At 39.0% G+C, this 24608-nt stretch overlaps 1 protein-coding gene across 2 annotated transcripts in view; it reads right to left on the reverse strand.

The window, feature by feature from the left end:
• The window catches only part of LOC126274831 (palmitoyltransferase ZDHHC8), a 269181-nt gene that overhangs the window by 139409 nt on the left and 105164 nt on the right, over window positions 1-24608 (reverse strand). For both annotated transcript variants that reach the window (XM_049977144.1, XM_049977145.1), the window contains exon 4: window positions 19904-20076. In XM_049977144.1, coding sequence (XP_049833101.1) covers window positions 19904-20076 — 173 coding nt within the window. The remainder of the gene's footprint in view (window positions 1-19903; window positions 20077-24608) is intronic.

Genomic DNA, 24608 nt, shown 5'->3' on the forward strand with positions numbered 1-24608 from the left:
TGGTCGCTATTGCAGAGGTCATCATGCAGCAACGAGTATAATGAAGGGAGAAGAGGAGGGGAAGTGAGCAAAAGGTCAGCAGCAGAGAAAATGCTGTAAGCAGCAAAAAATGGGTAGGGGAATCACCACAAAGAAGGCACATGTAGTGGACTGCAAGAAACTGTTCTATGAGAAGATCCCAACTAGATGAAAAACCACTGCCCACTAGGATTGATGGGCCTTAAAATCCCAAAGGAGGATAAAGGGAGTGCGGAGTCGCTGGAACACAGAAGTTGGGCAGAGGGCATATGTGGCCTGTTGGGACAGAGATAAAGATTGCAAACCACGACTATTAGGTCCAAGTTGTACCGGATTGCAACTGCTCCCAAAATGGTACAAAGGACACCTATGTACTAACAACGTCCACACAGACCAACTGCAAATGTCACCGGAAGCCTTCAAAGGGTGATACAGTTCTGACAAAACAGAGAACCCATGAAAGGTCGAAGAATGAGCATCCTCAAAGTGAGGGTCTCATAGAACAACAAGCTGCAGTGTGACAGGAAGTAAGTGAGAGTAGAATCCATTACATGTCCACTGAATAAGCATCCACAATGACAGGACAAAATCCAGAAACAAGAGACCACGCTCTGGCACATAAGGTAGGGAGTAAGGGTTGTGCATAGGGATAGGAGGTGTGGGGAGGGGGGGGGGAGGGGGGCAAGCAGGCAACATCACCGGAAGGGACTGTCCCACGTCTCCTCCTCCTCCTACAGTCGAGGAGGCCAGGGCCCGAAGAACGAGCAGCTTGGCAGCTTTGGGGAGGGGGGGGCCAAGAACGAGCATCTTGGCAGCTTTGGGGAAAGGGGGGGGGGCCAAGAACGAGCATCTTGGCAGCTTTGGGGAGGAGGGGGCCAAGAACGAGCATCTTGGCAGCTTTGGGGAGGGGGGGGGGGGCGGCAAGAACGAGCATCTTGGCAGCTTTGGGGAGGGGGGGGGGGGGGGCGGCAAGAACGAGCATCTTGGCAGCTCTGGGTGGGGGGGGGGCCAAGAACGAGCATCTTGGCGGCTTTGGGGAGGGGGGGGGCCAAGAACGAACAGCGTGGTAGCTTTTAGGAAGGGGGGGGGCTGGAATGAGAGCAGCTTGGCAGCTTATGAGGGGCGGCGGTGGAGGAGGAACGGGAAGCTTATGAGGGGAGGGGAGGGGAGGGGAGGGGAGGGGAGGGGAGGGGAGAGGGGGTGGAGGAACAAAAAACTTATGGGTGGGGGGGAAAGGAACAGGAAGTTTATTGGAGCCCGGGGGGGGGGGGGGGGACGGTCTGAGAGGGGGTGGGTCAGAATGGGCAGGCGGGAGGGAGGTGGGTTGCTCAAGAATTAAAACTTCTAAAATCGGCAGGAATACAGGATACCTATGGTATTTATGGAGAGGGACTGAACAGGATTTTTTTTTTTACGCAGTACCTACAGCAATAATGTGACAGCAAAATGTAAAAACCTTTAGTAAGCGAAGAAAGATGTACCAACAACGTACGTTTTTCTCAAATGCCAACATCATCAATGATAACTGGAGAGAGAACGTGTTGATCATGTTTAAAACTAACTGAATAGTATAGAAGCCATGAATGACAACTCTGTTCCAGTTATTGTATAACAAAAATTAATGAACAGTACCAAAATGAAACAATATTATTCAATGCATTAATTACAAGATAGCCTTCACTTTCTCCTATGTTTCTATTCAACATTATGTACACAAGTGATGTACTGTACCTAACACATTTAAAATCTCCCACACACGACCACAAAACACGCAACATAGTCACGTCCGTACTATGAAAAAATAAATAAATAAACAAACCAATAAATAAAAACACATTATGGGATGTAATTTTCTAGCTTCCTACATCCATAGCAAAGACAGAATTGCTTAGCTTTCTAACCAATTTCTTTAACTTTGAAACACGATACAGTAACACATACATTAAGATGGGCACACAAATTTTGCATTTCACAATGCATTTGTTTTAAAGCCTCCTTGATGTCATTTGCATTAAGATCATCTTTTCACGGCACTGAGATCTGTTAAATGATGACACAATAAACGGTTCTTGTTCATTTTCATTTTCGTCAATCACATGTTAGCTTTCAGTCTCTGTTACAATTTCTTCTTCACTCACCAAGGCGTACATGTTAAGAATGTTGTTTACCTGGGTGATGTACTCTATTTCACAAAGTGACAAAGATGGACTAAGTTCGTGTGTTAATTCTACACAAGAAATGTGATCCTCATCCTCACCATTTTTCAATGACTGAGCTCGTAGAAATCAAGTGTGAGGTAGCTGCTCCCTTTGCGATGCTGACATTTGTTTTGCCCTTTTCTAATCATCATATTATGTGTGACCCTTCTTCAATATTAAATACTTCCCTCTCTTCTGAGACATTTTTAAGGTGATGCTTGCACTGACTGTTAACGAACATACTGATTTGAAACCAAAAAGCTACTGAAAATAAAGGGTTTGAAAATGGGCATTATATTGTTCTTGGTATCGCATATATGAAACAAAAACAAACATTGGACATTATAGCCATTATATTTCTACAAAATGTAATAAAAAATACATCATTTTAAATGAGAAACTGTAATAAGAAATGTTGTACAAAGTAATTTTTCAAACATGGCATTTACATATGATTTAGGCAGAATCATTAGATTTTGCTGATATAGCCATGTGTCATTAAAGCAATGTTGTTCTAAATGGTAATGACTACTTTGTACCATCCCATGTCAGATATATCTCTCTCTCTCTCTCTCTCTCTCTCTCTCTCTCTCTCTCTCTCTCACTCACTCACTCACACACTTTACTTCACCATTTTAGATTTTTGCTAAACTCTGATATACTCAAAGTGGTTGAAGAGACTGAAAAAAAATCTGTTTTTTAGCTTAAACCTTTTCCCAAATATGGGCATGTAAAATTTTCCAAAACTGGTCAAAAAAAAAAAAAGTGTGAACAGACTTACTTAAATCACTCTAGGAGAAGGTGTTCTAATTGAGCTAGAGAACTGGAAAAGGTGTATTTTTGCATCTTTTTATGATCTTTCCAATAGTATACAACAACATAGCTTCTAATTATGACTGTTTTTTCCAAAATACAAATTTAAATTTTGACCTAATTTTTTTTCCAAAAAGCACTTAATTTAAAATTTTCAAAATATTTCCATAAATGCTTAGTACTGTTGCAAATCACATAGTAAAATATAAATATAACGTAATAATGGGTTCATTATTTAAAAAAATTAGTCCTGACTCTTGTTTTCCAATAATAGCTCTGTTTGACCAGATCTACCTTTAACAAGTAGTGATTTTAATTAAACTATAAAGAAAGGTAACAAAATAGTATTTGAAAAATCAAAATATCATAGTGTTAAAACGAAACTAATTAGCGTATTTTATAACAAAATTGACTGCTTACTTTAATTTTATGGAATTTAAATATATATATATATATATATATATATATATATATATAAACCGATGGTTGCTTCTTCAGGAAGGAGAGGGAAAGACGAAAGGATGTGGGTTTTAAGGGAGAGGGTAAGGATTCATTCCAATCCCGGGAGCGGAAAGACTTCCCTTAGGGGAAAATATATATATATATATATATATATATATATATATATATATATATATATATATATATATAAAGAAACTTCCACATGGGAAAAATATATTAAAAACAAAGATTCCAAGACTTACCAAGCGGGAAAGCGCCGGTAGACAGGCACAATAAAATAACACACTAACACACAAACACACACACACACACACACACACACACACACACACACACACACACACACACCAAAAAAAAAAAAATTTCGAGCTTTCGCAACCGGCGGCTGCTTCATCAGGAAAGATGGAAGGAAAAGGAAAGATGAAACCGGGATTGGAATGACTCCTTACCCTCTCCCTTAAAACCCACATCCTTTCATCTTTCCTTTTCTTTCCCTCTTTCCTGACGAAGCAGCCGCCGGTTGAGAATGCTCAAAATTGTGTGTGTGTTATTTTATTGTGCCTGTCTACCGGCGCTTTCCCGCTTAGTAAGTCTTGGAATCTTTGTTTTTAATATATTTTTCCCATGTGGAAGTTTCTTTCTATTTTATATTTGGACTTTTAAGGATTATATTTTTAAAAAGCCAACTAGGTTTGGCTACATCACTTTCAACAAGAGTATATGTTCTCCCAGTCGGAGTAAATGTATTTACTTTTGTGAGAACATCCACAATTGGCACTCATAGGACATACGCATGTGTAGGAAAGGAGACTGATGTAGCTGGTCCACAAGGTTAAAGAGAAGTTATTTTCACTTCATCAAGTTCTTAATTCTTTTCTAAAATTTACCCAAGCCACAAGCTGTTGTTATACACAAGTAGTCCGATACATCTTGTAACTTTGGTTTGTCCGGTGATGTAGTTCCCTCCTTCTCTCAACACTAACGTTTACCTGAAAACTGTTTCACTAATAATTCTGATGCAGTATTGCGAATGACTGCACGAAATTGTTGTATTCCTTTTAGTGTCAATGCTTCTTCAAGCTGGCTTTTTAAGAACATTTCTGAAGCAGCTTACTCTTCTTGAGTGGAATAGGCTAAAATCTATTTTTTATTTTATCTACTGATCATGAATTTCCAGCATACTGGAATGGCTGTGGGTCTATTACTCTATTACTATTTTTGAGCCAAGACCCATTTTCAAATCAACTAACATAGTCAAAAATGGTATCTCCCAAGATGTGACAACAATGTCAAAAATACTCCAACAGTTCAGGGTATACCATTTTTTTAATTATGTTACAATTATTTAGAAATGGGTCTCGGCCTGAAAATAGTCATTGAGTAAATAAAAAAGTAAAATTTGCAACTTTGGACTGGTTTTCTGTTGTACGTACTGTCCACTCAAACAGATCTCATGGGGTTTGGATCTGATTATGGTATACCTTTGCGAACTTGCATGAGCTGCCAGTCTCTTAACAGAACCCTCTAACCCAATGTAAGCCCCTTTCCAACATGTTGTCGCGACGAAGCTCCACTAAACTTTTATTTTGAGGTTTTCCTCACAAAAAAGTTTCAGAAAGTTATTTTTATTTTTGAACCATCTGATAAATTTTTTTTGTAAGTGTAGTGATTCGAGAATTTCTGCGTAAATTCTAGAACCACTCGTCCTTCCACCGTCTCAAACCCATGATATTTTAGATGTGAATGGGAAAAAGGAACCCTATATGCAGTGCATCACCTGTCTGTGTCTGTGTGTGTGTGTGTGTGTGTGTGTGTGTGTGTGTGTGTGCAGGTCTGAAATTTGTTGTGAGAAGACTGTAGACATGGGGGTCGAACGGCACCAAGGAGTACTTGTCGGTCAATCCATGGCAGTCATAGTGAAAGCACACAGAAGAACGAAGGAACTTCTGTGTTATTCTGTGCTGTTTCGTATTGGTGACTATTGTTAGTGACAAAGGAACAGTGGAGTTTAGAAAGACTTATGTAATTCTTAACTTGGACTTGCTAGAGGCAAGATATGTTTCTGATATCTGTGTAATAGAAACGTGATTTTTAAACCAATTCCGTTGTAAAAGTAACTTAACAGTGTGTAATGGGAGATGACATGGGTGACTTACAAGAAGTCAAATATTTATGTGAGAAATGAGAAATTGTTCTTTATAGAAGTTGAAATGTACCTGGAGTGAACTGAAAGCATTTCTTTGAGTACCTACTTATTTCACAAGTAGAGTAGAGAGAGAGAGAGACCCTTACATGTTCCTTTAACTAGTACCATTCTTTGGAGAAGTAGGTTTTAGATATTGCAGTAGCTGTCTAAACAGCTAAGAAGTTCAGCTGCACACTCACAAGTAAGTCAACTCGTGTAAAAGAAGTGGGAAGGTTGCACACATACTTCACCACTTCAAATCGTCCAAAGTGTTAGAGAATCTTTTGAAATTTGTTATATATGAAATCAGATTCTTCTGAAAGGTCTAAACAGCAACCTTATTATTATTATTATTATTATTATTATTATTATTATTATTATTTTATTATTATTATTATTATTTTATTATTATTATTATTATTTTGTGGGGGCACTCAACTGCACAGTCATCAGCGCCCGTACAAAGTCCACATTTTTACGCAGTCCAATCCAGCCACAGACACAAATGATGATGAAATGATGAGGACAACACAAATACCCAGTCCCCAGGCAGAGAAAATCCCAACCCAGCCGAGAATCAAACACGGGACCCTGTGATCCAAAGGCAGCAAAGCTAGCCCCTAGACCACGAGCTGCGAATAACTGTATTGTGCTTTAAGCAATCTGAAACAATGCGAAACTCAGATGCTCAATTTTGTCTTCGTGTTTGTAATAAATAACTAAAGGATGTCCAATGATCTGTTTGCTTGTCCAGTGATAACTCTGAGCTTGATCCTGTAGAATTACACTATAATTTTCTGAAAATTCACATGTGACAACTAATTCTGATTCATTAAGATTTTCTTTTGTAGAATTAAAGAATGCTCTTCATTTTTTGGCAAAGATGTCAAGCCGAATCAAAGAGAACATCTTACTACAGAATAAATCTATATACATTATTCACAAGTTATCTGTACGATTTCCAGATTGCAGCTGTCAACTGACACCCACTAGCAGAACTGAACTCTTACATGTCTTGTATAATTTTACATATTGCAGTTTCTCCTTGACAAAATTCACAATTTCCCATCTTACAGTCAACTGATGATAGTTTGCAAAGCATTTTGCAATGTGTCATTTGTAATATTTTATGTTGCCATTTGTTACTGTATTTAGTTTGGCATTTTCTATCAAAAATTTTATGTTTTGGTGAGTTGTGCCTACTGCCTACACAGAGTGTGTGCTACTCTGTCCTGCTAATAATGTTATGGTCTCAACTTAATAAATTTAGAAAAAACTGTTTTTATGTTACAAATCTTGTGTTTAAAGTGTTTGTAAACTGCTTTAAGGTTACACAATGCAAGTCTTTCTGATGTTTTGGTTTCACTTCCAATTTGTTCCGTAAGAGTCACACAGTCTATAATACCTGCCATTGACTAGCTAACATCATTTTCATAAAATGAATGCACATTTTCTATTGGTAAACGTTTCTCTGGCTTTGGTTTGGACCTACCATATATTCTTTTTCTTTCAAAATTTTCTTTGGGTTGCCAAACAATGTAATTAGAAGCATTAAATTTGCTCTTTGTCTTCCTGTTTATTTCACTTTTCAGATGAACTTGTAAAAATCTTTTGGCATACTTGTACAACCAAAAAAACAGTAGTAAAGATTTTTTTACCAGATTTGTCAATATCAGTATCACCACCTGATGAAGTTTCAGTAGTAACAAAATTTTACATTTCATTGACAAAGACTTTATTCACATTTTATTTGGCTTAGTGTTTAGATTTTTCTTTTCTTACCAGTTTGGGACTCAGCTAGTCCTTTAGGTGATGTATTAAGTACAAATGCATTGATCTCATGCCAAGTCTTCAAGCCGCCACCAGAGATCCGGCAACTAATGAAGCCTGGGAAAGACCATGTAGAACACCTGAATATATAAATACATGAAATACTGTATGGGTGGCGGCAGTTTTATGTCTATCAGACTGTCCGCACTACTGAACAGTGCCACACATAACATGAAAAGTGTTTTCACCAGCTGTAGCAGAGCATGCACTGGAAAATGGACATCAAATTGCATTTGATGACACTTCTATTTTTAGCAGACCAAAGGCTTCCGGGATAACACAATACATGAAGCAACAGAAATCGAACTATCAGACAACATCCTCAATAAAGACAGTGGACTGCAGCTGAGTATGGCCTGGGATACTGCAACTGGGGAGTTGAACCAGGCGCAGTGGTCGTGTCACCAAAAACTGCCACATATGGCATGGGACTATGCACCAGTGACATCAGTGATGGCGGCATGGCTATATAAGCACAGTAGTGGCACTCCACCCACAGTCAACCACGTAACAATGGCAGAGATCTCTGCAGAAAGCTCATGGGCAGTTAACCACTTGCCGTGGCTTGAGAAACCTGAGAATATTTTATTGATGCATTAAGCATTTGAACAACCACTGAAGTTGTATGGTAGTCTGGGTCTTTGTCCAGGATGATTACCTCCGATCCAGAAGACTCTTCCTCTTCAACATTTTTATCATTGATTGGGTCTATTTTTTCAATTTGAGTACATCTTTCCTGCATTCATCACAAATCATGGTGTCATTAGGTATTTATGGAAATAACTGTGGCATTCACACTGACAACCCAATGCTGTACTCTTACAGCACTGCACTTTTTACTAGATTCCATATTGATACAAAAAATGGCTCTGAGCACTATGGATCTTAACATGAGGTCATCAGTGCCCTAGAACTTAGAACTACTTAAACCTAACTAACCTAAGGACATCACACTCATCCATGCCCGAGGCAGGATTCGAACCTGTGACCGCTGCAGTCACGCGGTTCCAGACCAAAGAGTCTAGAATTGGCCTGCCACTGGGGCCGGCCATATTGATACGACATTACTTAAAAACATTCCTTCAATTTATAGTTTTACTTGTAAATGAACTATTAAAAAATACCAAGTTCCACTAAAATATGTTGGATAACTAATTGTTCAATGTTCCTAACAGCAGAAAAGTAATATATGCACACAGCAGAAAACAGCAAGGGCATGAGGGACACAAGATTGTATACATAATACTCTCAATAGAAATTACATTTCAAATATAGTATCTTATGATCCCACAATTCACCATAAAAAATTTGCTCATTAAAATTAAGTTACTACAATTTTTTAAATAATTAACTCCTGCTTTGTGCTATTGGCCAAATGAGCAATCAAAGCAGTTATAAGCATGTAACAGGGAGGAGGGAAAAGGGACACAGCAAAATGTATCACACAGAGGCAGCAAGCAAAGTTGGACAGAATGTAGGAAGGAAGTTTACATTTAATGTCCTGTTAAATACAAGGGCATCTGCGTAACAACAATGGAAGGTGGTTTGACATGGATCACAAAGATTTAAATAGGGAAGAATGTATAGGCAACTGGCTGCTGGTTTTTTTTTTTTTTTAAGGAACAATCTCAGCATTTGCCTGACGTAAATTAGGGAAGTCACAGAAAACCTACACTGGAAAATTGAATCCTTGTCCTCTCAAATGTGAGCCCCTATCTTACCAGTGTGCTGCCACGTGTGGTGCAGTAGAAGAAAATTGCAGTCAACAATAGCTGATAAAAAGGGCTAAGCAAAGAGAAAGTAAAACACAGGGAGTATAAAAGTGAGTGTTATTGATAAAATGGACACACACTGCATAAAATTCCATAAATGCTGGAAGCACATCATGTAGAAGTGCCCTGCCCGTTAGCAAATTACTGATAAACCAATGAATGTACTAATGGCTGTGAGAGTATCTGCTAAAAATGTATTAGCACTATTAGGGGCCATTAGGAACTCTTAATAGTACCTAAAGACTACTGTCTGGGCCTGAAAATTAACTAAGAAACCAAACAGTTTACAGCACAAAATACAGTAAACTGATCCCACTGCGCGTATTTTAAATTGTCGTCCAAGTTTTAAACTTCACTCCATTCTTCACACCTATCAACACAAAATCCTAACATTAACTTGACACTGCAACCATCAATAATGTTTGGTCAGCAAACCAAATTACCCGCATTCATGTCCTAAGAATGATTAAGTGTGATAAACTGACCTATTTCTTCATAAAATCAGAAAAAATGTCACCAGAGACCTTCAAACACTATGACAGAAATGCAGTACATGAAAATTCCAATAGCCCAGACATACTCCACAAGGAATCATACACTACTACACAAAAACCACAGAGTCAAATATTATGGTGAGATAGTGCAAATAGTTTTTCTTTCAATGGATTAAACTTTACAGTTTGGCTATAAGTATTGCATAGGGGAACTGTTTGATCAATATAATTTTACTTCACTAAAGTATTTGTCAACTCCATAAAACAGAATATAAATATGTGATAATAAGTGAATTAAACATTTTATTTCATTATTAACAGCCCCCCCCCCCACCACACACCACACACACACACACACACACACACACACACACACACACAAATCACCACCACCAGACATGTTACAGTGTGTGGAAAGGGTACTTCAGGAGGTGGTGGTGGTGGTGGTGGTGGTGGTGGTACTATTACTACTACCCACCCTATTTTCCTATTCCATTTGCTAATGGCACACTGAAAGAATGACAAACACTAAGCCTCAGTATGACGTTCTATTTCTCTTATCTAAATGATTAATGGAAAATCTCATATAAAGATGTGAAACAAATACTAACAAAGAGAGAGAGAGGCTGGCCAGTACTTACCTCAGCTCAGTACAGCCGATAGATACACAAAACGGAACAGAAAATTTTTATCCTAGCTTTCGGAACTTTGTTCCTTCATTAGGGAGGAGAGATGAAAAAAAGAAGGGAAAGTTCATTCAGTTAGTCATAACGCAGGTTATGAAGCAACAGGGGAAAGGTAAACAGGGAGGGTAGCCACTCTATCTCTTTATTTCTCTTATCTGCCACTCATGATCATTCCATAGTATATATGTGAGAAAAAATGGTAAGTTGCTGGATACTTCTTAGTTAAATGTGTTCTAGAACATCAACAGTAAACCCTTCACAACACACAATTTATCTCAAACTCTGCTTTGCCTGCTATTACTTTAACAGTTTTACTTTATAGCACTACACACACACACACACACACACACACACACACACACACACACACACACACACACACACAACACACAACACACATACACCTGAATATTTTACTATTAATACCACTTTGCACTGACTGACCACTGATAGTGTAATGTAATAATAATGGATCTTTCCAGTTATTTATGTGAGATACATTAATTTTATTTCTGTAGACAGTCAACTCCCAGCCCATAAATCATGCATCACCCTCTGCACATGTCACTCCACATCCGTGATACCTTGAACTTCATTGATAAACAGCTAGACTGAACTTTTGGTGTCATCCACAAGGTCATTTACATATATTGTGACCAGTAATGGCTTTGTAATTCTCCCCCAGGATATGCATTAAGTTGTATTTACATCTGAATATTCTGCATCTTGACTTCCTAAATAATTACCCAGAGAAAACTCTGGCCTCCACATTTTATGCATCCCTGCATGAACATCCCGATTATAAACTGCCACTGCCACTAATTAGCACCAGCATCCAGATTATAATCCTTGAAGCTCCTCTTCTGTCACTAGTTGGCATTTTTTGCGGTTTCACGTTTTGTTACAGTTTACTGCTACTGGCTTGTGCTTGTGAAGTTGTTGCAACATTACGAAGTTGTCTTCTATCATTTTGCTGTGGCTGTTGCAGTATTATTTCTGCCTGTAGTCTTCTAAAATGAATAGTGATTATTTCAGTGATGAATGTATCCCTGCTTCGCAATCTGGTGAGGAAGACACAGATCTAAATTGGTCTCGGGTGACAGTGCGGAATGTTGTGGATCAAAATACTGATTGCACTCCACCAAGATTTCTGTTTGCTGATAATCCCCATAGTATGATTCCTTTTGCTGATAGTGAACTCCAAATATCTTTAAACTTTTTTGACAGAGACTTGACTGAAATGATACATGTGGAAACAGCTAAACATATCAGCCAATGTGTTTCAACAATCTGATGTAATGTTTTGTAGCTACTGTGTCAAGATCTTCACATTTTCCTTGCTCTAACCATTTTGCGAAGTGCTGTTCAGAAACCTGAATTGCATATGTTTTGGATGTAGCAGGCAAGAATATCAACTCCATTTTTCTATGATGTAATAATTTACAAGAGGTTTTGCCGCCAACTCAAATAGTACCTTCATTTTTCTGATAAAGTGTATGGTGATGCAAATTACCCAAATCCTAAGCTGAACAAATCTGGCCACTTTAACAGCACTTTGAAAAAAATTCAAATTTCCGATGTTCCTCAATGGGACATTACGGTGGACGAAAGTCTATTTTTGTACAAGGGACAACTGGGTTGGGTACAGTATATCCCAATGAAAAGGGTGAGATTTGGGATAAAATTCTACATGCTTTGTGAATCTTCTAGCGGATACATGTGATCCCTGATTATTTATATGGGGGAAAGAGACACAGCTGGATGCAGACTTCATTGATTTTTCCAATGTCATCACACGTTGTTTTGATACTTTTAATACCACTCCTGAAAAATTTGCCCACAGTAAACAGATCTCCTAATTTTGAAGTCCATCAATAGTTGTTTAACAGTAAAAAAGAACCCCAAAACAGATGCCACAATCCCTTTGAAATAAAAAATAGCACAGGAGCAAAATTGCAGTTGAAAGATGAGGAAAAGTTCTAGCACTACATTAGAAATACAAGACGACATGTTATTTCTTTCAACTGTCCACACTATGGATATGGTGAGACTAAAAAAGCCAATGCTTGTTACTGACTACAAAGACACAATGAGAGGAACTTAGGTTGAACCTATCAGAAAAAAATAATTGATAAATACAAAGGGAGTGTCATTTCTCCTAAGTCAAGCTGACCAAGATGAATGCCCCACCCTCTTCAGTTGACACAAAGACATTTCCCAGAAGTCATTAAACTGGCAGAAAAGAAAAGCAATCTGACACAAGAATGCACAGTTTGCTCCAAGAATCAGGATCCACGTGGGAAACACATTCAGAGAGAAACACAATATCACTGTCCCAGGTGACAGGATCCTTTGTGCACCACACCACACTTCAGAATGTAACAAAAAACATATTTATAACACCACTCTAGTGTGATTTTTATATTATATGTAAATGTGGGAAATTAAGGAGATGGGACCTGGATAAACTGAAAGAACCAGAGGTTGTACAGAGTTTCAGGGAGAGCGTCACGGAACAATTGACAGGAATAGGGGAAAGAAATACAGTAGAAGAAGAATGGGTAGCTCTGAGGGATGAAATAGTGAAGGCAGCAGAGGATCAATTAGGTAAAAAGACGAGGGCTGCTAGAAATCCTTGGGTAACAGAAAAAATATAGAATTTAATTGATGAAAGGAGAAAATATAAAAATGCAGTAAATGAAGCAGGCAAAAAGGAATACAAGGGTCTCAAAAATGAGATCGACAGGAAGTGCAAAATGGCTAAGCAGGAATGGCTAGAGGACAAATTTAAGGATGTAGAAGCTTATCTCACTAGGGGTAAGATAGATACTGCCTACAGGAAAATTAGAGAGACCTTTGGAGAGAAGAGAACCATGTGTATGAATATCAAGAGCTGAGATGGCAACCCAGTTCTAAGCAAAGAAGGGAAGGCAGAAAGGTGGAAGGAGTATATAGAAGGTTTATACAAGGGCGATGTACTTGAGGAAAATATTATGGAAATGGAAGGGGATGTAGATGAAGATGAAATGGGAGATATGATACCGCGTGAAGAGTTTGACAGAGCACTGAAAGACCGGAGTTGAAACAAGGCCCCCGGAGTAGACAACATTCCATTGAAACTACTGACGGCTTTCGGAGAGCCAGTCCTGACAAAACTCTACCATCTGGTGAGCAAGATGTATGAGACAGGCGAAATACCCTCAGACTTCAAGAAGAATATAATAATTCCAATCCCAAAGAAAGCAGGTGCTGACGGATGTGAAAATTACCGAACTATCAGTTTAATAAGTCACAGCTGCAAAATACTAACGCGAATTCTTTACAGACGAATGGAAAAACTGGTAGATGCGGACCTCGGGGAGGATCAGTTTGGATTCCGTAGAAATGTTGGAACACGTGAGGCAATACTGACCTTACGACTTATCTTAGAAGAAAGATTAAGAAAAGGCAAACCTACGTTTCTAGCATTTGTAGACTTAGAGAAAGCTTTTGACAATGTTGACTGGAATAGTCTCTTTCAAATTCTAAAGGTGGCAGGGGTAAAATGCATGGAGCGAAAAGCTATTTACAATTTGTACAGAAACCAGATGGCAGTTATTAGTGTCGAGGAGCATGAAAGGGAAGTAGTGGTTGGGAAAGGAGTGAGACAGGGTTGTAGCCTCTCCCCGATGTTATTCAATCTGTATATTGAGCAAGCAGTAAAGGAAACAAAAGAAAAATTTGGAGTAGGTATTAAAATTCATGGAGAAGAAGTAAAAACTTTGAGGTTCGCCGATGACATTGTAATTCTGTCAGAGACAGCAAAGGACCTGGAAGAGCAGTTGAACGGAATGGACAGTGTCTTGAAAGGAGGATATAAGATGAACATTAACAAAAGCAAAACGAGGATAATGGAATGTAGTCAAATTAAATCGGGTGATGCTGAGGGAATTAGATTAGGAAATGAGACACTTAAAGTAGTAAAGGAGTTTTGCTATTTAGGAAGTAAAATAACTGATGATGGTCGAAGTAGAGAGGATATAAAATGTAGACTGGCAATGGCAAGGAAAGCGTTTCTCAAGAAGAGAAATTTGTTAACATCGAATATAGATTTATGTATCAGGAAGTCGTTTATGAAAGTGTTTGTTTGGAGTGTAGCCATGTATGGAAGTGAAACATGGACGATTACTAGTTTGGACAAGAAGAGAATAGAAGCTTTCGAAACGTGGTGCTACAGAAGAATGCTGAAGATTAGATGGGTAGATCACATAACTAATGAGGAGGTATTGAATAGGATTGGGGAGAAGAGAAGTTTGTGGCACAACTTGACTAGAAGAAGGGATTGGTTGGTAGGACATGTCCTGAGGCATCAAGAGATCACAAATTTAGCATTGGAGGGCAGCGTGGAGGGTAAAAATCGTAGAGGGAGACCGAGAGATGAGTACACTATGCAGATTCAGAGGGATGTAGGTTGCAGTATGTACTGGGAGATGAAGAAGCTTGCACAGGATAAAGTAGCATGGAGAGCTGCATCAAACCAGTCTCAGGACTGACGACAACAACAACAACAACAACGTTATCTACCTTTTAATTTGTATGTTCAAATAGAAAATTTTCATATTTGTTATAACAGAGATTAGCAATGAGCCACAGTTATCTTGGGATAATACCTTTTACCCACTTCAACCTACAATATCTCCTTATATTTTCTAATTAAACATGGGATGAGTTGCCAAAGTGATACATTTTCGAAAACGTGTAAAACTACAAGAAAGAAAACAGATTAGGTTTTGAAACTTTTGAGACAGGAATAAGTACATTAGCAGGTTAAAAATAACATGCTGAGTTATCCCCCAAAGTCAACACACATTATATATTCTATAACCTTGTATTTTGTTCACTATTCACTTGAAGTACACAACTGTGTCAATTGCTACTCAGAACTCAAGGAACAAAGGAAAAAGTCTTAACAAAGGTGTGAAAAATGTATCATAATTCTAAAAACAATAACAAGAGGGTGATACAAGACAACATTGAACAATAATTTTCACACTACAGCAGAGTATGCACTGATTTGATAGTTCCTGGAAGATTAAAAACAGTGTGCTGAAATGGGACTTGAACCTGGGACCTGTGCATTTTGCAGGCAAGTACTGTAACAACTTAACTGTCCAAGCATGACATACAACCCAAGATCTCAGCTTTACTTCTGCCAGTTCAGCAACCCCTACCTTTCAAATCTCAAGGAAGTTATCCTGCATACATTGTGGGACTAGAACTACTGGAAGAACGTATACTGCGGAGACCTAGCTTAGCCCCAGACCATGGTATTGTTTCCAGGATGAATTTTTACTCTGTAGCATAGTATGCGCCAATTTCAAACTTTCTGGCAAATTAAAACTATGCACATAGCTGGGAACTCTGCTGCAGAGTAATAATTATTCTGAAATGTGTTGCTTTTTAATGCTAGCCACAGTGACTTCTTGCCAAATGAAATCAAATGAATGGAAAATATAGAACAGAATACACAATGTATTTGCTAGGGATGGGAATTTGTCTTGCTGAAAAGTCTCTACAAAAATCTCAATTCTTGAGAATCTCACGAAGTGTTTAACTGAGTTTCATTGCCCTGTCTGAGAATTTAAATAAATGTTCTGTGTAGCAATTGCTAGACAGCAGCCACCAGCTTGAGCTTTTTATCAACTTTAGTACAGATATTTCAAATGCAGTAATCAGCACAGTAATCCACACACAGCATTTGCACATATCAATACACAGCTTCAAATAGGAGAATTCACAGCTGATAGTTTGTTCTACATTAATATGGGAACTTCAGTTTATTTACACAAAGGAATAACACAGAACTAAAATCAGTAATCAGAAATGAGCATTTTGTTGCTTTTAACTGACTGAAGTTGTATTTGCTCTTCCACTGATTTTGCCTCTAATCTGCCTTTGTTCTAAATGCCTACTCATAACAAACAAAATTTAATGAAATGTGAAGAGGAATCAAGCAGATTTTGCTTTATGGTCTGCAAGATCAAACAAATTAATTGTTATAACATAAGTTTCCCGAGTTCCTAATAGGAAGCACTATATTCTTTCTATATTTAAAGTACATGCTTATTACACTTTTATTTGACTAAGGACAGTTGCTACTCACCATACAGCAGAGATGCTGAGTCGCAGATAGGCATGGACGGGTAACAGGGTAGGGTGGGGGACAGTCAAGTGCTGCTTGTGGAAGCATACAGGGCGAGGTGGGAGAGAGTAGGGCAGCTAAGTGCAGTCGGGAGGGGACAGCAGCAGAAAAGGAGAAAAGTAGAAAGACTGTGCACGCTGGTGGATCAGAGGGCTGTGTAGTACTGAATGGAGAAGGGAAGGGAATAGGTGGGGTAAAGGGCGATGACTAACAAACGTTGAGGCCAGGGGAGTTACGAGAATGTAGAATAGATTGTAGGGAGAGTTTTCACCAATGCAATTCGGAAAAGCTGGTGTCTGTGGGAAGGTTGCAGGTGGCTCTGGCTGTGAAGCAGTCATCAAAATGATGATGAACGTCGTGTTGGGCAATCTGCTTCATTTCAAAGCCTGCTTCACAGCCAGTGCCATCTGGATCCTTCCCACTGACATTAGGATATAATGTAGGTAGGGTTCCGCCCTGCACAGTTCAGAAAAGCTGATCATGGCGGGAAGGATGTAGATGGCACAGGCTTTGAAGCCGTAACTGAAATGAAGATCATCATGTTGGGCAGTCTGCTTCACAACCTCTGCAATCTGGATCCTTCCCACCAATATCAGCTTTTCTGAATTGCGAAGGTAGGAAGTCTACCTGCTACATATCCAACATTCCCATAACCCTCCTGGCCTCAAGCTACATTAGTCATTGTCCTTTACCCACCTATGTCCTTCCCTGTTCCCATTCCAGGAATATATAGCCTGGACACATACACACATACACACACACACACACACACACACACACACACACACACACACACACACACACGGTGTGCTGATGAACCCCACCCCCACCCCCTTTGCTCTCCGTCTAACCTCCCGAGTACACCTATCTGCCCTACCCTCTCCCCATCTTGCCCCTGCATGCTTCTGCAAGTAGCACTTTACTGTCCTCCACATCTACCCTGCTATCCCTCCCCCTTTTTGGCCCAATCTCCTCCTTACAACCACGACCCAGTTTCTGTGTGTGTGTGTGTGTGTGTGGGGGGGGGGGGGGGGGGGGTCTCATTCCGATAGAGGCTTGTTTGACCGTACTTCTGTTGCACCTATCTGTAACACAGCATCTCTGCTATATAGTAAATAGCAACTACACTTTTCATAATACTGTCATTATTCCATCCTGTATTTTCCACTGTTTGATTTTACCCTTGTATTTATAAAATTACACTTAGCACAAATGGAGCTGCAGCCAAATTGTGATCGGTAATTTGAAGCCTGAAGTACAGATGCGAGTCAGTATCTGTTTATGGCTACATAATACGATGGGCTGGAATGCACAATTTGCAATTCAGTGAGGGAATAAGGGACAACAAAGTACTGATGAACGTAACGCATACATATGTGAGTGAGAAAAACCTAGGTGTGAACTGGAAACAATGGTGCCTAAGTACACTTTGTCACATAACAGTGTGTTTTCCCATGTATAGATTTAAATGAAAATAATTTTATCTTACAACAAGATAGTGTTAATAAGCATAATAACATGAATCCAAGTCCACTACAAATGATGACAGCCGGCCAGGGTGGCCGAGCAGTCTAGGTGCTACATTCTAGAACCGCCCGATCGCTACGGTCGCAGGTTCGAATCCTGCCTCGGGCATTGATGTTTGTGATGTCCTTAGGTTAGTTAGGTTTAAGTAGTTCCAAGTTCTAGGGGAATGATGACCTCAAAAGTTAAGTCCCATAGTGCTCAGAGCCATTTGTACCATTTTGAAATGCTGACAATACAACTTCCCCAGCTCAGTCACACTGATCTGTGTGTTTCTTTAACTCTTTTCACCTCTGATCAACCAGAAAATAAGTTTTTCCAAAAACTATCTGGAGAGTTGAAAGGACACTTACAATAATACAACTCATAAAAATGTTAAATGTCTCATATCTTTGACGCACAGTTCTTTCAACATACAGCTACCAGCTGTATCATCAAAATTCACACAGTCAGGAGAAAATGAATACTATAATATCTTTAGATGACAGTATATAAACAATACGACCATTGCTATAACCCACAGCATAAAACTGTGTCCATCAAAAGGTTTTTCTGAAAATTACAAGAAACAGGTTAGCTCAGCAAGAAAAATAATTCATATAAACACACCTTCAAGTTAATTTATAGCCTTTTTCATTGCCAAAGATGAAGTATGTACACTCAACTAGCACAAGACCCCACAATTTGCAGAGTAAATAACGTAAGAGAAATGAATTCAACAATGTAGGAAATGCTAGACTGCTCCTTAACATAAACGCAACACATTAAATTGCAGACAGACACAATTAGAAGACACATGTAACCTTTCGGCCACAACCTTTATCAGAAGAACAGAAAAACAAAACATTCATTCACGCAAACAAGCGTATCTCATACACACATTACCACCGACTCCGGTAGCTTGAGTCCAAATGTAGGAGTCTGCGGTCATGTGTTCATGAGGTGTGCTTGTTTGTGTGAATGAATTATTTGTGTGTGTCTTTTTCCGACAAAGGCTGTGGCCGAAAACTTGCGTGTAAGTGTCTTAACTGTGCCTGCATGCAACTTAGCATGTTACCTTTATGATACATAGCAATTTATCTTTTCTTACATTATTGATATTCCTACCTGGAGTTTCCAGTGTTTGACAGATGAATTCAAATTTTTTTGTTCTCCAAAACAACTTTTCTGCACTGTCCACTCTTTCCAAAAACTGCACTAATTCCTTCACGAAGACTAGTAAATTATTATTTTCAACTTAGCTACTGATACAAAATTTTCATATTTTCACACCATCTGAAATTAACCAGGTACTACAAAGTTGATGTTTTAGTGTTTTGATTGTGCACGTCTCTCAAAAAGTGTTGTATACCTCAGAAAAAAAAGTGTGCTGTGTCCCATGTCTATAGCGTATTACATAACCTCTGTAGGAAACAGTACAACTTATTCACAACACCGCTGATAAAGTGAAAAGGACAATAGACAATAACTGAAGCTGGAATCACTAAAAGTGGCTGTGAGTTTTTGCAATGACAGTGTATTTAGAAATGAAGTATGTAATGTTTATGACATAGTTCCTATGAACCAAATTAACCGTATTTAATCAGCAACCAAGAAAATCCCAAATTTCAGAATTAAAGGAACCAATAAGACAAAATGTTATCTTAATTTAATTCAAATCTTAGCGATATTAGGAATGGTTTCTCCAAAGCAACAGAACAATGAAACCAGCAGATACATTAAATATTAAAAAAAGGATACGATATAACAGTGTGAACTTCAGTTAGCTTCTCCTTGTTTTTCAAAACGTATATTAAACACAAAGCAAATATACTTGTCATATGCATGCTGAGAGATATAAGAAACATAAAGAAGAAACGATAGTTTCTTCTTCCAATGCAATTGTTCACCCATGGGCAGTGATGATCAAAGGTCTGAAAAGTAAGTAGTTTTCAATTATTGCTGTGTCATAAACTGAAAAAAACACAAACACACACACACAGGCACAAATCAAATGTTATGGAATGAAAAATTTTTGTTATGCTACTGTAAATATTATGTACTAACACGAGAACTTTTAATGTTTATGTTTATTATACAGCATGATCAATCCTTAACACAACTGCCTGGCGGGCATTCCCCCCCTACTGCAGCATGTCAGGGGAATACTTCCCACTACACTACGCATTATGCTTACTTCCCTCTGCACTACATATTAAGCTTACTTCCCATTCGAGTAAGCAGGAAGGAGGAGAGGTGGGGCCCAGAGGTGGTGGTGTAAAGGGTAATTGGGAGGAAGGGGCAGCTGGAGGGAGAGGGGGAGAGAGAGAGAGAGAGAGAGAGAGAGAGAGAGAGAGAGAGAGAGAGAGAGAGAGAGAGAGAGAGAGAGAGACAGAGACAGAGACAGAGACAGAGACAGAGACAGAGACAGAGACAGAGACAGAGACAGAGACAGAGACAGAGACAGAGACAGAGAGAGGGGGGGGGGGGGTGGGGGGGAAGGCAGTCTCTCTGTCAAGAGGTAGCTCATCCTGAGTTAGAGGCACATAAACTAAAAATTTGTCCAAATCAAGAAAAATCAAGGCATCGAAAGCAATATTAAAAACCGAGCTGAGAACTTAAGTGTGACTCAAATACATGGGTCAGGCCAATATGTACGACAGAGCAGATGAACAATCTGCCAGGACTCATTTGCACCCAGATAAACACCACCCACATCTGATACTTCGTCAACCTGATTAAGGGTGAAGATAGTTACACAGTAAGGAAAGCCTTCCAGCCGGGAGATTCATTACAGTATATATGAGGAGGCTGAAAACACAGTAGATATCAGTTGGGTCAACATTTATAAAGTAATGTGAGAGACATAATCAGGTCAGTAAGAGAGTGGGGGCCAGGTGAGTGTTCTGTCTCTACTACTACTACTACTACTACTACTAAAATGGAAAATAGAGAATTGCAGAAAGAAGGAGCGAATCTCATTTGAAAGCAACTGAAACAATGTAAAAGGCATGCCAAGGAAGCTGGCCTAGCATCTAGGGTCTTCAGACTTTGCACACAGTGGGAGCTGCCCTGACCTCAAGCAACTTGCCCATCATTTAAAACATTATATCTGTGAATAAAAACCACTTTCAAGGAGAAAACAGGGGACCAGTTCGAAATCCATGGGGCACCAGCCAATATCAGAGGCAAATAATTCAGAAGACCCTGCTTAGCATGAAGAGCCACGAAGACAAGGCATTCCACCAGGATGTCTAACTACTGTTTATAAGGCTCCATAAGCTCAATGTAGGGATGGCCCATTACAAAAGCAAAACTGTGTGTTAATCTGTTATGACCAATGCAGAGATGAAGTAAGAGTGGATTCTTCCTCAGAGGAACCAAAGAAAGAACACTATTCAGCAGTAGGTCTGATCAACAGTGCTACGTGTAGTATGGAGACTGTTCTTTGAGTTACTACAAAGTGAAACATGATCAAGTGCAATTTGTTTAGTAAAATGTGGATCTCTTAAAGGCTATCAGCTCCACACACAAAAACACTACATGTACCCAGCAACAAATGCTCCTGACCAATGGGAAATGGAAAAGTATACCCCATCTTAGCCAAGGTCAAAACTGTTAATCCTGAAGAACAGAAGCTGGAAGGTCATGGGACATGTAACTTTAGGACCTTGCAACACATCAGTCCAAATTCAACGTCTGGGTAAAACACCCAGAGGGATGAGGTGGAGAATGTCTGAAAACATGGTGAGCACATTATATGGAAGCTCATTAGTATAAGGAGGGGGGAGGGGGGGGGGGGAGGAGAGAGATGCAGTCATGACACGGCGTTATGTCGAGAGTGCAGGCACAACATAGGTCATGTGGTGTGGGGAACAACATGTGACACAAAATTAAACAATAAGGAAAGGTCAAAATCGCCTTTACAATAATTAATATGATAATTTAAGTTTTCAGTGAGTTTTTTTCTGTTATTTACACTTATTTCTGTCACAAGTTGCAATAATTGAAATAAATCCACAGTCACAACCCAGTGATACTACAGAAGTGTACATTGTGAAGATATATGTTTTAGTGTTTAACTACATATATTTCACTAATAGTACTGAGAGTAACCGGTCTTTATCAAGTTTACTGTCTCACAGGGGCATAAATCCTTCAATAGAATTCAATCACCAAAGCAAAGGAAAGGAAAGTAGTTTTTTTTCCAGCATTTAGATACCAGTTAGCTCACTTGGTTTCATTAGTGGCATTGAATGAAACTTTAAAAATAATACTAAAAAGGAGAACACTTCGTAATATTTTGGAAAATTCTATTTATTTGGTCATGAACTGGCCTCCAGCTTCTCAGGCCATCTTCACATGATAAATATAATTTTGCAGGCCATCAGAAATTTCCTTGTTTTTAATATTGTTACTATTTTCCGGTAAGCACAAACAGAGAATTCAGTTAATGAAACTTTAAACGTAGTAAGTAACACTTTTTATCGATGGCTTAGAATAAACTCGAGAGTAAAAGGAAACTTTGGTTACAAGAGGTTTCCTGTTAGAAGTAGCTATTTACTGATTTTTACCACACATTCTGTACTCTGGTTCTTGCTGTCTAGTGACAGAGTGATAGACATGAAAAAAAGCACTTCCTCATAATATTTATTGTTTCACCCATTTTCATTTCACTTGAAAGCAGAAACAACCTAATAAATTCTTGACCATGTCATTTATTAGTAATTTATTTGGTCAAGGATTATTTTATAATGATGACAGCTTAATACAGAAAAAACCTATACGAAAATACACAAAATTTTAATGAGAGGATGAGGCAGATGGTTGGCCTTAGTTTTGTGTAAGGAACTACCAAGATATATTAAAAACAAAGATTCTAAGACTTACCAAGCGGGAAAGCGCCGGCAGACAGGCACATGAACAAAACACACAAACACACACACACAGAATTACGAGCTTTCGCAACTGGCAGTTGCTTCGTCAGGAAGGGAGGAAGGAGAGGGAAAAATGAAAGGATGTGGGTTTTAAGGGAGAGGGTAAGGAGTCATTCCAATCCCGGGAGCGGAAAGACTTCCCTTAGGGAAAAAAAGGACAGGTGTACACTCGCACACACACAGTTGCGAAAGCTCGTAATTCTGTGTGTGTGTTTGTGTGTTTTGTTCATGTGCCTGTCTGCCGGCGCTTTCCCGCTTGGTAAGTCTTAGAATCTTTGTTTTTAATATATTTTTTCCATGTGGAAGTTTCTTTCTGTTTTATGAACTACCAAGATATTTGCAGAAGTAACAAGGAAACTACAGAAAACTTAAATCAGGATAGCAAACAGATTACAAGCCTCTGTCCTCCTGTATATGAGGCCAGTGTCTAAAAAATGCATTCATATGGTTAGACCTACATAGGTTAAAACTAAAAAACCTAACCACTATTCAGAATGATGTCAAATTTGAATGATATATTATCGATGAAGGGGAAAAATTCTGTAAACAAACAAAAAAGTAATGAAAATTATACCACAGCATAGTGCTGTAAGTAGCAGAAATGCAAAATACAAGATGTAGGGTACATGGCTGTTCCTCAATTTGTGTCTGAGACACTTAACATGACTGTCTCAATGTACTGCTGGTCAAGTTGTTCTACTAGGGCGGTGAAGGTGCGCCAGTAACTCTGCAGAAGTTCTGGGCACTTACGCGTATGGAAAAAGGATTTGTCTGATGTCTGCCAAGGGTCTGGAGAAATGATTATGAAGTTCGAAAAGACAGGTTCTCTTGTAATGTAACGTGCCAGAGGGAGGAAAACAACTGATCCAACATCAGAATTGCAGGAGGGGTCCAGCAGCAGTGTGCAAACATGAAGTGCATGGGGAATTGCCCGAACTTTGGTCACGCCTGTAAGCACATTGTATTAAATTTTATGAAACATTCTGCAATGCTACCCATATGAAATTACCCATGATAAATAGCTGCTTGACACTGACCTGTCGGTAAGAAACATTTGGTGTAGAATTTGTTGCTCATGTGGAAGTGAACAATGAATGACCATGGAACATTGTGGACACACAAAGCCTACTTCCATCTCCAAGAACAGGTCCATACAGAGAATTACAGAATACAGGCAAAGTAAACTCTGCTTGCACATCAACTGGTACCACCTCATTCAGTGAAGGTAACTGTGTGGTGCAGTTTGACAGCATCACTTATCATAGAGGCATATTTCTCCAAGGAGATGGGTCCTGAGGATCTTGTTATCCATACTGTAACTGATAAATGCTACAACAGTCTTTTTTGCACAAACTTCATTCCAACCCTTCAACAGCATGGATGTGTGAATGAATCATTTTACTGTAAGTTGGTGCTCGTCCACATGCTGCACAGCGATTGGAGTAGCTGCTACAGAGAAATTCTCAAATTATCGGCCATCATTTACCTACAGTCTGGTTGTCCCCGTCACCTAATCTTAATTTAAGTCA

This window comes from Schistocerca gregaria, chromosome 1, assembly GCF_023897955.1.
Source record: "Schistocerca gregaria isolate iqSchGreg1 chromosome 1, iqSchGreg1.2, whole genome shotgun sequence".
Taxonomy (NCBI): Eukaryota; Metazoa; Arthropoda; class Insecta; order Orthoptera; family Acrididae; genus Schistocerca; species Schistocerca gregaria.